The sequence below is a fragment of the Patagioenas fasciata genome, chromosome Z, assembly GCF_037038585.1.
Source record: "Patagioenas fasciata isolate bPatFas1 chromosome Z, bPatFas1.hap1, whole genome shotgun sequence".
NCBI lineage: Eukaryota > Metazoa > Chordata > Aves > Columbiformes > Columbidae > Patagioenas > Patagioenas fasciata.
This window is the reverse complement of record NC_092560.1, coordinates 43,294,531-43,306,903: the sequence shown is the minus strand read 5'-3', so window position 1 is coordinate 43,306,903 and position 12,373 is coordinate 43,294,531. Positions and strand designations below refer to the sequence as shown.

The 12,373-nt window shown below is 45.4% G+C and overlaps 1 protein-coding gene across 10 annotated transcripts in view; it reads left to right on the top strand.

Moving 5' to 3' along the window:
* The first annotated feature begins 6,342 nt into the window (after positions 1 to 6,342).
* LOC136115189 (repulsive guidance molecule B-like) overlaps positions 6,343 to 12,373 on the top strand; it is a 45,644-nt gene continuing 39,613 nt past the window's right edge. For all 10 annotated transcript variants that reach the window (XR_011736703.1, XR_011736704.1, XR_011736702.1 and 7 more), the window contains exons 1-2: positions 6,343 to 6,635; positions 9,872 to 10,380. Coding sequence is in view for 3 of the 10 variants with exons in the window: in XM_071802703.1 (XP_071658804.1) it covers positions 6,476 to 6,635; positions 9,872 to 10,380 (669 nt within the window). In the remaining 7 variants the exon portion in view is untranslated. The remainder of the gene's footprint in view (positions 6,636 to 9,871; positions 10,381 to 12,373) is intronic.

Sequence of the window (12,373 nt, the reverse complement as noted above, 5' to 3'; positions counted from 1 at the left end):
TTTCAAAATGTTTCTTTAAAACATCAGTTAACTCTTTGAGAAGTATTCTAATGGGTTCGTCTGAGTTATCATTTTCTCTTACTCTGCCAGATGAGAGTCTTCTGAGACTGGACTTAGCAAGGGATGAACTGATCCTCAAAGTTACAGCCTAATATGTCTTTGTTAAGCCTATTTTTTCCAAAGCAGCAGAATTTCTGAAATGTGTAAAGTCATCTAAGGTCACAGTGAAGTTTGCAGATCAAATTAACTTTAGAGTACTCCCTTCGCTTGAATGTCCACATATGAAACAAAGTATTTAGAATGAACTTTGGAAAATACAGAGGTTAAGACAATAGTATTATTGAGTATGTTAAATTCACATGTGCAGTAGGAAGGGTTCTCTGGGCTATAACAAAATAGGTTTAAAATGCTTTGTTTTAATAAGCACACATCAAGTAGTGCATTAATTTGTAACTAAAACTTGAAAATTAGTAAGGAGAAACCTTGTACTATGCACACTCAATGCATGGAATAGTACGTGTTAAAAATTTAAGTGATACAGGTACATTCTGAGCTAACTGGAGGTTGGCATTTCCCCTTTCTAGCTTTACCCTGCAGGTTCAGTCTTCTGGTGTCCACAACAGATTTTTCTCCAAGAGCTGCCGAGCACTTCGTATGTGGTGTTGGGAGACCTTTGACAGGATTGTGCTGCTGTTGCCGTACATGGGCTACAAATCATACGTTTTCTTACACCAAAGGATTAACTGAAAGTCTCCAAAAATAAACCCCGAAAGTAGATGCACTCCAAAAAGTAATTTTTGCTTGTCTGACTGTAGCTGGTGTTCAGATGTGCCTTGCCTGTCTCTATTTTATAGCCTGTGCTGAGTTGTCAATATCAGCTCTGAATTCTCTAGTAGCAATGGGACCTTAATTGGCATTACATGTATGCCTATAGTCTGCTAGCAGGAGGACACTCGGGATATGTCTTTGCAGAGGTAGCAGCTCTGGTATACACTGTCACTTCAGTGACAATAATTAACTACTCTCTCTGGGACCAGTTATCATAGGTCCACCTCTACAAGAGGTGGCTATACTGCTTTTGGTTGTCAAGCTGGCCCACCTCCCCCTAGCATGTGGCCTTCAGGTTTGTGCCTGGCCTCAGAAGACTCCGATTGCCAAACTGCCTGACTTTACATGCATCAGCTGCCAGACTTATAGCTAGACCAACTGATTCACAGATCTCTAGCTAATGTAAAGAAACTCCTTAGTTTTAAGCCTCCATTTAACCTTTCTACTTTTATTTATTACCAGAGGGCATTGGAGTAGCTCTGATATAAGGATGTCAGTGTAAATTGAGGAAATCAAGCTCTTCAGGGAAATGTGTTTTGCCTAGGTCTATGCAGTAATAGTGTCCTAAATTTTAAAATGGCCGAGGCCTTAGCAGCTGCCATTACAGACACTGAGCAGTGGCATTTCTGTAAAGAATAATGTGAGGATAACAGTGATATTACTTAGGACAGTGGCTGTACTAGTAAAGTAGGAATGAAGTATGCTCACTTTCCATCTTTGACTACTAGAATGTCACCCTTTCTTTTGTATTTCCAGTCATTTGTTTGTTTGTTTGTGTTTCCTTTCAGTGGCATTTAGGAATGCATAAAATGGCATTCTACTAAAACATTTTATACAAACTTTTCTTTTTTAAGGTGTGTTGTTTCTCCCTTTTTCATCTGCTGTACTGAGAGAATGTGTCTCACAGGATGCTAAGGTTCCAGTCTTGTTATCCCAATGATTGATACTTGCCTAGAGATACTGGGCTGAGAGGAATGAGGCTATGGGAAACAGGTGGCATGTATGCTACTGGTGGACTCCTTCCTCTTAAGTCCTCCTTTGCAAAATTAGAAAAGGAACTTAACTGGATTACAATAATTTTCTGAAGTGCCAGGAAGAAGGGAGGAAAACTAGTTGAGTGTTTGGTTTGTTTTTGTTTGTTTGTTTGTGCAAAGGATCTTTAGATAGATGGACCTTGGTCTTCTGTATGTAGGGTTTCTGTCATGGCAAAGAAACAAGTATCAGAGCAGAAGCTAGTTGGGATGTTTTATTTGATTTTTGTATTTTTAAGATGGCATATAGCCTTTTCATATTAAAACATAAAGTTCCATCATAGAAGTTCTAACTTTTTGTCAGACTTAACAGAACCTTAACAGTTTGTTCTCTTTCTACTCTTTTGCCTTCCTCATCCGCTTTTGACTTTTAAAAAAGTGGAACACTATCATTTTCTGTATATTGGGATGGTGTTGGCAGGACAGTGTTTCTGTACAGATAAAATGTGCAAGGGTCACATCTCATGGCTATCTCAAACATCAATTCCTGATTGGAAAGCACTTTAAATATATGTGATATAGATGTGAAACATAACTTCTACTAAAATCAGAGTGATGAGCAACCTGCTCAACCTGCTAATAATGACCATCACTATAAAGTACAGGGATAACAGATTGCAGGTAAATGATATAAGATAGCTAATTTCTGAACATTAATGGAAGAGCTATCTATTATTTGCTATTTTTTTTCTTCTCTCCCCCTGGTTATTCAGCACTTGAAAAAAACTGCTTTGAGAATAATAATGCTTCTTGATGTCAAACAGCTCAGGAATCTGACAAATGTCAGAGGTGAGGAGACAAAAGAGGAAAGGTCTGTTTGAGACACTATTCGAAGTGTTTGTTTTATTACTGAATTTCTTTGAGATTGAACAACCTGACTTCTAAGACACATTGACTAATGTTTTTGGAAAGAAAAAGTCTTTGTCTTGCTAAATTATGTTTGTTGCATTGGGACTACTCAACAAAGAAGAATGGTAAAGAGCTGGAATTTTGTTAGAAAACAACCTCTAAGGCCAGCTTTCTGGGATTGCGTTGAAGTCTCCCTCATCATTTTCTGCATCCAATCTCCTTTGTATTTATATAAGCAGGATAAGAAACAACATAAGTCTTGCCTTTAGGATTTTTAAAAAACTTGCAACTTTCCTGATTGCAACAGTGAATTTTCAAGCTCTAAAGCAATTGTGAAAATTAAAATCCTGTGTTTCTGTGGGCTGTGAATGGAACTCTTTGAAATGTTCTTAATAGGAGCCTCCTTCCACTGTCAAAAAGGGGAAGGAAGTTTCAGGAGCTCTGGGCTTCCACTGCCCCCCCCAGTGATCTGTGGCTGATGGACACTGCAGGCTGTGGGTGCAGACTTGTGAACAGACTGAGGTCTCCCTCCCTTCTAAGGCAGGGCCTCACCCAAAACACCTTGAAGCCTTTAAGAAATTCCCAAAAGGCTTTCTTCAGATCCATTTACTGCTCAAATGAGAAACACAGAAACCAGTGACGTGCAGCAGGGGAGGCAAAGAGCTGGTCATTTTAAGATGTACCTACCGAGTACACAACACAGCCGTTAGGCCCCCAGAACATCAGAGGCACATCTGCTCGCATGAAACACTGTCTAGCAAATTCAAGGGGGGAAATGTAATGAGTCAGAGAAAGAATATAGCTTTTCTTCCATAGCTTTTCTAATGACTCAGTCAAGACTTCCCCAGCCACAAGGCCAAGTTTGGAAGTTTTTTCCCCCTCTCTGTTCACCGTTCTACCAAGCTACTACATTCTCCTCCTGCATTTGTGAGGTCAGATTTCCAGAGATGTTGTAAATTGATCTGCCACTGTTATTCCAACAGGAGGAGATAGTCCCTGCATTGGGTGCCAAACATAAAGAGAAGCCTACTAGCAGATGCAAAGAGAGATGGTGGACAGACTTAAAAGGCGGAAACCCAGACTGGGGAGAGCTTTACCGTGTGAGCAGCCTGTCAGGTGGGCTTCCAGCACTGGGGTAAGCATGGTTTTTTTGGCGGCTAAGGCGCTGAGAGCCGGGAGGTGCTGGGAGGATGTGCAGTGAGCCATGGCAGGGCAGGGGGCTGCAGGGGGCTAACCCGGACGAGCAGGGTTCAGGGCGGATGCCAGGGGCGAAGGACAAGGGGCTGGGATCGGGCCGACGGTGTGGATACGGGCATGTGGGTGCTGGCTGCGGTGGGACAGTGCCCGGCTGGGAGGGGAGAGGCAGGTGGAGGAGCATCCCTGCATTCCCAGGGTGGCTGGCTGTGCTCCCCGCTTTCTCCCCGCCTCCTCTCCATTAGTTTTCTATAGGTGGCAGAAAGATCACACTGTCATTAAAAGTATATCCCATCTCCCTTTTTGATGGAGAGAGAAGGGCGAGGGCCGAACACGCTGATGCGGGCTGTTTGCTGCTGCTGCCCCCATGAAGTCGGCTCTTGCCTGCAGTACTGCTATGGGTGCTGCCGTGCCCAGTGGGGGCTGCTTTCCGCACTGACCCACCCACCGCCATGGCAGCTGCTCGCCCGCCAGCCCAGCAGCTGTCCAGTCACCCGCCCAGACGCCTCGGGAGCTGCCTGCCGCCCTTGCTGCAATGCGGGCAGGCAATGGGGATGCTCAGGGTGAGCTGTTTGTCGTATGCCTTTGTTTGAGCTGGAGTTGCAGTGAGGGATGTGTTTTGATCAGCATGTTTACTTGTTTGTTGTTTCTTCCACTTGCCTTTAAGCAGTCTCAGCCTGTGCTTAGAGATGCTGAGATCTCAGTGACTGAGGACTGCTGAGGAAAGGGAAGTATTGCTTAGCTATCCAGGCATACATCTGGATTCACTTGCGAGTTTGCAAACTGCAAGTTGAATCCTATAAAGCAAACAGCTCCTGACACAGTGCTTCCTGTGACTTCCCATCTTCAGGGTTACCATGGGGTTTTCCCTGCTCTGTGTCTAATATGTGTTCTCTTCTTGAAGTTGAGGTGGTGAGAAGGTGGCCCCGTTGGGTGCTGCTGAAAAGGCAGCCCTGGTGGGATCAGTGTTGGTGGCATGCATTTTCCACAGATATCTCCCAAAGATGGGCAACGTGGTGTGGCCCTCTGGGCCTGTGCCAGGTAGAGCTGTCAGGCTCTAGGCCCAGCACTGGAATGCAAGGCCAAGACACATGCAGACATCCTAAGTACAGCACCGGGCAATGGCTACCTTTGCTCAGCTGGGAAAAAGCAAGAAACAAAAATGCCAGTGCAACTGTGAGGCTGCTGTGCTTTCCAGTTTTTTCAGGTTTTGCCTGATGATATTAATATTGTTGGGGAGGAAGGTGGTGTGAGTTTCCATGGAGGAGAGGCAAGAAACATGCTATCTCTGCAGTTCTGGCAGGCAGGACCCAAATGTATCTTCTACTGGCTGGTATGCCTGCAGCAGCATGCTCCATAATGTGGATGCAGAGCCACCTCTGTGTGGGCCCTGTTATTGCCTCCAGAGCAGGGCCACTGATCATGTCCGTTTTGTTGTCTATTTGATATGCAGGTCCAAATCTGCAAAACATCCTGTACCCTCCAGTGGGAGAACATGGTGTTGCCTTGAGGCATGCAGCATGCTAGAGGCAAACACGATGTAAGTAACCTGTGTGGCATGGGTGAATTACCAGAGGCATACTGCTGGGACTTCTGTCCACTCCATGCACGGACACAGAGCAACGTGGTGCACCCTGCAGCACCCAGGACAGCCAGTGGGGCTGTCTTGGGCGTTGGAGATCCTGTCCACGGGAGAACAGCCCAGGCATCACACTTGTCTTTCGGAAAATAAACAACGTGTAGTTCAAAATCCAGTAGTGCTTCTTGCACTGGCACATCCATTTAATTTCACTGTTTTTCCCGATTCTGCCACGAGTGTGCTTGGAGCCCTTTCTGGAGACGAGAGGGTGGCGCAAACCCTCTGGCTGCTACGAAAATGCCGCAGCTACCATTTGTGCCGGGACGGGCCCGTTTAAGAGGAGGTTTCACCTCTGCCTGGCAGAGACCACCGCGCCGCTCCGGCCGCCGTCCGGCCCCGCGCGTGCTGCCCGCAACCCCTGGTGGCGGCGCGTGGCACTGCGGCCCCTTCTGCCACGTGTTTGCTGGCACAACCAATCACCGCCGGGGGGTACGCTGGGGGCCGCCCGAGAGCGCGACCACGATTGGCTGCGTGTGTCCGAGGGACCTGCGCAAAGCGACCGGTAGGGCGGGGCCGGCCGAACGGGTTCATTTGCACAACGCGCCGCGGGCGGACGTCTCGGCCTCAGGGGGCGGGGACCGGGACCTAGGGACGCCCTTCCCGCTCGAGTAAGCCAGGGTGTGGGAGGTGGGGCCACGCTGGTGGTACGTCGTGAGGCTTGTCGGACAGGCCGACCAGCCACTGCCAGGAGGGGAGCGGGTGCGGTGTACCAGGCGGCGGGGGACTGCTCGGGGCTGCAGGGCGCCATCGCACGCCATCTCTACCCCCTTCCCTTGCTCACCGGCTCCTTCCATTTGTGGCCGTCTCCTTCTGTCGCCATGCCGTGCCGCCTCGCGCCCGCCCCACTGTGGCCCGGCGACTCCCGCTCGTCCCCGCGGCGCTGAAGGAAGTGGAGGAGGAAGAAGCGAGGAGGAGGCTGCCCCCCCGCCGCCTCATGCCGTGGCCTCATGCCGCGGCCTCATCCCGCCGCCAGCCCGGGCACCTGCATGGACGGGCATGGGGAGAGCTGCGCCTTCCTGCGCTTCCGAGGCCGCGCCGCCCGTCGCTCGCCGCCGTTGGCCTCCTCGCCGTCTTGGGGCTACTGCTGGGCTCAGGTACCGGGGCGGGCCGGGGGCCGCAGCGCATGCGGCTGGGGCTTGGCGGGGACCGCAGCCCCGGCCCGGCAATGGCGGGAGCCGCGTGAGGGAGCGTCTAACGCTCCCGGGCGGCTGGGGCCGGTGCGGGGCTGCGAGCGGCATGCGCTTGGGCGCACCCTCCCCTCCCTCTTGCGTGGGCAGCGTCCGGGTTGGGGCGGGAGCCTGCGGCCCGTGAGGCTGATCACAACGCTGGAAGTGATGAGAGCAAAGCCCGGCTGTGCTGAAGACGCGGGGGGAAGTGCTGTTTCTTTTTGCTTCAGGTAGAGCCAGCGTTTGCTTGGCGGATTGGAAACTGGGGAGGAGGTGGAAGGTGCCACGCACACTGCGGATGCTTGGCAAAGTGGTCTGCGTGTTCAAGTTGGGAATGATCTGAGAGGTTTTAGTTCTGTGAAAATGCTTCTCTCTAGCATGTGTGTTTTTATACATTTTTCATTTTTTAATGAAATAAATTGTAGAGTTCGTCCAATTTTAGTCAAATTGCTGTTCATTTGCCCCTCATCCCAGCAAGAATCCACTGAAAGCAGCAAGCAAATTTCCTTAAGTTGCAAGGAATGTGGAGGAGGGGCTGATGTATTACACTATTTGATAACTTGACTCATTTGCTCAGCTAGACTAACTTATATGTGGTTAAAATATTACCACAAATCATAACTAAAGGGAAATATAATACAAGTTTTGCTGCTTTGAAGGTCAGGCTCTGAACCAACATTTCCTAGATTGTTTTGTTTGGCATAGATCTTTTATGTTTGTGTATCTGAAAACACAGAATTTGATCTGGATTTTTTGCTGTTCTTTTGCAGAGGTACATATTTGCACAAAGATCAAGGAGAAACTTACTGTTTACTCATACAATGCATGGTCAAACGGCTGTAGGTTACAGACTTCCTCCTTCTATTCTGTCTCAGGATTCTGAGAGGTATGCGTTAGCTACGCATCTCTGGCAAAACATGTTGCCCTTATAAATACATTAATGGCTTGGATATTCAGAGTAAGTCGTGTGGATACAGACTTGCAGGATGGTCAGCAAAGGGGTGAACAAAGAAATTGCTAATATCCTCTCATCCCTGTGTGAACTGCAGAAAACTAGCATGTTTAAAAATGTAAAGTGCTACACTACTATTCAGTCCATTTTCCACTCCTCATGCCTCAGTTGTTTAGGAAGGTTTTAATTAGGCTGTAAAAATTAGACTGGACCAATGCCTATTTTACTTTGATGACACACCAAACAGGTGGGAAATGTTGTAAAGAGGGGCTTGAGGGGAGGGAAAAGAGTGTTAGGTGTATTGTATTTTCCCCCTTTTTTCACACTTCCATGTATCTTTGTAAGCATTTTTGTGGTGTTCAAAATCTGCATTATGACAGTTTAAAATAGCAGATTAATGCACACATAGCTGAATTTTGTAAGTCATAAAAGGAACAAGTATGTTTTTAGTACATCGTGTTTTTAGTAGATAGTTTTGGGTGCTTGGACAGCTATTGTATGAAGCCTTGCACATATTCTTTGTGAAGGTCCATTTTCTATTACAGCTGTTTTCAGTTCTTTTGGAGGGAATCTGATCCCTTTTGACTGAGGTCCTCCTAGTTTTAACCTCCGGGGAACATGTGGCTGTTTTCTTTAGTGCAGTCTGCAGTCTTGTTTGTTTCATTTCTGCTGCTCATGAGTTGGTGTGTAAAAATTACCTGCAGAAGATGGATGTTAGCTGCCATGAGAGTCTGGAAGAATTTCAGATCATGACAGTGAGAACTGTGAACGAGGGGGCTGTAACATTCTGTTTGCTTGCTCGGATGGAAATTATGCTTTCTTTGTGGAAATTCGGTGAACAGATAAGGTCTAACTGGTTTGTTCATGTAAACTAAACTGTGTACCTTTTGAGTACATCTCGTGAGTACTTCAGGTTTTAGTGCAAAGAGCGTTTCTTTGCCCCTTGTCTTGTTATTGAATCACACTGTAAGAGGTACTGTTACTGCAGTGTATGGATTCCTTAGCTGGCAGTATGCACTTCAGGCAGCTGTGGGTGCAGTCACTCAGTCTCAGAAAGCAAGCAGTGAAACTTTAGCTGTGGCAGTGCCAGGGAAATAAAGCAAACTGAATTCATAGCCTGCCCACTTCCCTACCCTTCTTCCCCCCACCCTGCTTTCTAGAAGAGTGTCCTGGTTTCAGCTGGGATAGTGTTAATTTTCTTCCTAGTAACTGGTATATAGCTATGTTTTGGATTTAGTGTGAGAATAATGTTAGCAACAACTAAAACATCAGTGTGTTAAGTAGTACTTATACTAAGTCAAGGACTTTTCAGCTTCCCATGCCCTTCCAGTGAAGAGGTGCACAAGAAGCTGGGAGGGGGCACAGCCAGGACAGCTGACCCATACTGGCCAAAGGGTTATTCCATACCATATGATGTCATGCTCAGGGTGGAGATTTGTTGGGAAGTGGGAGGAGAAGGGGCAACTGCTGCTCAGGGACTGGCTGGATATCGGTTGATGGTTGGTAAGCAGTTGCATTGTGCATCACTTATTTTGTGTGTGGTGGTGGTGGTGTTATTATTATTATTTTGCCTTTCTGTGCTTTTACACTGTCTTTGTCTTAACTCAAGAAGTTTACTTTTTTTGTGATTCTCTCCCCCATCCCACTGTGGCGGTGAGGGAGAAGTGAGTGAATGGCTGTGTGTAGTGTTTAGCTGTCTGCCAGGTTAAACCTCAAGAAAGATAAACTTTGATTCCTGCTTGATTTGATCTGTGTTTGTCTAAACTTGTGTCGCTTGCTGCCTTTACCACATCCTTCTGAGGGACAGAATTCTGTTTAAAAGTTCAGTAACTTGTATAAAACACTAAAAGACTAAATGAAGTGTTACTTATTGACTAAGCGATTAACTTAGACACAGAAATGCATCATCAGCTTGATACCTGGAATGAAATGCTGGGCTCATGCTCAGCAGGAATTAGTGCTCTTAATTTCCGTCTAGACAATATCAAGTAATGGATTAAGTCTTGCATGGGTCATCTCAGCCTTTGAGATGGTCTGTATTGCGAAATTTCTGCCTCCCGTCCTCTTTTTCTCTGTTATATAATGTTTCCCTAATGGATGAACACTGTAATTTCTCTTCAAGTTATTTTCTACAGTACCTGTGGGTGTGTAATGGAGTACTGCAATCTAAGAGGTTTCCTTGGTTTCTTTCTGCCATCTGTTTTGTGCTTAGGTGACTGCCATCTCCAAACACCTTGTCAAATCCAGAAGTGCACCGCTGATTTTGTGTCCTTAACTTCACATCTAAACTCTGCTCTTGAGGGCTTTGATTTGGAGTTCTGCAAGGCCCTGCGAGCGTACTCGGCTTGCACTTATCGCAATTCCAAGGTATGCCGTGGAAACCTAGTCTACCATTCAGCAGTGCTTGGGATCAGCGACCTCATGAACCAGAGAAACTGTTCCAAAGATGGACCCTCATCTTCCACCAACCCTGAAGTGACCCATGATCCCTGCAATTACAGTGACCACACAAAAGCCAGAGAACATCAGAGAGGAGAGAAGACTCCTACTACTTACTTATTTTGTGGCTTGTTTGGTGATCCTCATCTGAGGACTTTTAAGGATCACTTCCAGACATGCAAAGTGGAAGGTGCTTGGCCTCTCATAGACAATAACTACTTATCAGTGCAAGTGACCAATGTGCCTGTGGTCCCCGGATCCAGCGCTACTGCTACAAAAAAGGTATGGATAGTCCTTAAGCACTGTGCATGCATACAGAACTAAAAGGACAAGACAGTAGACTAAGTCACTTAACTGTTAAGAAGTGTAGCAGCTTGAGAATCTTCTGTGCAGTAGTCTAAGAAAGTAAAATTGTTAGCCTCCTCTTTCCTGAGAATGTCAGAACTTAAAACTTGTCCTTTTCTTTCTTCTGTTCCTCCCCACCACAAGAAAACCCTGTACATATAATCACATAAACCTTTAAGAATATGAAATTTACCAATTTAAACCAGTTATCAGATTGCGGCATCTGTGACTGCTGCTGCACTAAGTAGAAATTCTAGGCAAGGAGCAAGGAAAGAATGTAAAACTCTGCTTTTATTTAATTATCTAAACTATATAGCCATAACAGTAGAAAGCAAAAAATATTGACAGAGTGGCACAACAAATGGGTTACTATGATACTGAGAGTTCAGAGCCAGAGACAAGACAGGGAGCTGCAGAGAGCTGAGGGGAGGTATTAGCAAAAAAATTACACTGATGCCAAATGGTTGTCAGGAGGTCTTCGTATCCTGGCTTTACTAAAAAAGCAGTAGCCTGAAAATACTGCTGAGAGTCTAAGTCTCTGTTCTGTCAGGTGAGACTTAAGATTGCCTTCTTCTCAGCCACCTGAGGTAGCTAGAGAAGGAATACATGCACTAATACTGATAGGTTATGCAATTTCCTTATCTTAAGAAGAGTACTTGTCTGTTTCTTCTGATAGCAAGTGTGTCTGTAGGAAGGAAATGAAGAGGCATAAAGAATGAGCCTGGCTAAAATGACCTTAGATTTACCTCCAGAGCCAGGGGTGAAAAAGGCTCTGAACATTTGGGGGCATCTTTCTGTCAATAAAAGAAATTCCTTGAACATACATTTGAGGCTGATGCTATCACATATCTTGTTCACTTTTTGGAGTGAAATGGCCTCCTTAACTGCGGTAGTGTAGCTCTTGTATTGCCAAGGTATGTTAAGCTATGTGTATGCAGTTTCAAGACCATCAGTATTGGAGAATTTTCACTGTTAAACTTGGAAGTAGTTTTATTTTTTTACTGGGATCAGGAGCAGGGGGTGCCAGTCACAGTAGTTTAGAGCCAGCATATTTTCAATGGAGGTAGCTGTACAGTAATATTAATAAGTGAAAATCAGTTTTGCTATGGCATTTGTGCTGGATTGTGAGGTACTGACCAATGTGAGTGCTTGAATGAGTGAGGCAGATTTTTGCATTTGCCAGAAGGCAGAGATTTGACTGATACACATCACTGAAGTTCAGAATCACCTTTTCTTGTCTTGTGCCTGTTAAAAGAAAATGGTGAACAAGTTTTGAAGGAGTATAAAATGAGGGAATGAAGCTAACCTGAGTAAGCTTTGCAAAAGAGACTTAGATTCCTTAAAAATCTGTTCCACTGGCTTTTTTTTTAAAGACTCTTAAATAGGTACAAGAAAAAGCTGAGTTTAGTAATCTGCAGTAAGCTTTTATCCTCGGGTTTGCTAAAATCTTGCAGAATGTTCTTTGTTTCCTTGTTCCTGGTGGTACCGGACGAAAAAGTTGAGAGTCATCTTGTGAACAAATTGTGTGGGTGGTTAGGGTGTGATGGTAGTAGATAGATGACCTTATCTTACCCTTTAGCCACATTCTGAAAATAACTGACTATGGTAGCATATTATGCTGGTATATGTCAAGCAGAGAACTTTAGGAGATAAATGTCTGTATGTGTTGGGGAAAAAAAGTGTGTGTTTTAAAGGGCATTATTTATTCTCAATGTTTTTGTGATTTTCTTTGACTTGTCATTCTGAAAATAAATAGTAATACCTTATTCTCTTTATAATAGTGGTTTAATATCGCTGCTGTTGCACAAGTAGAGACAAATGTGCAGAAGCAATTAAATGAAATAAGACATATGGTTTAGGATATTAGAAATGTCTCTAATGCTAATATTATATAATGCTAATATCTGTTACGTGTTATACAGTCCTTGAG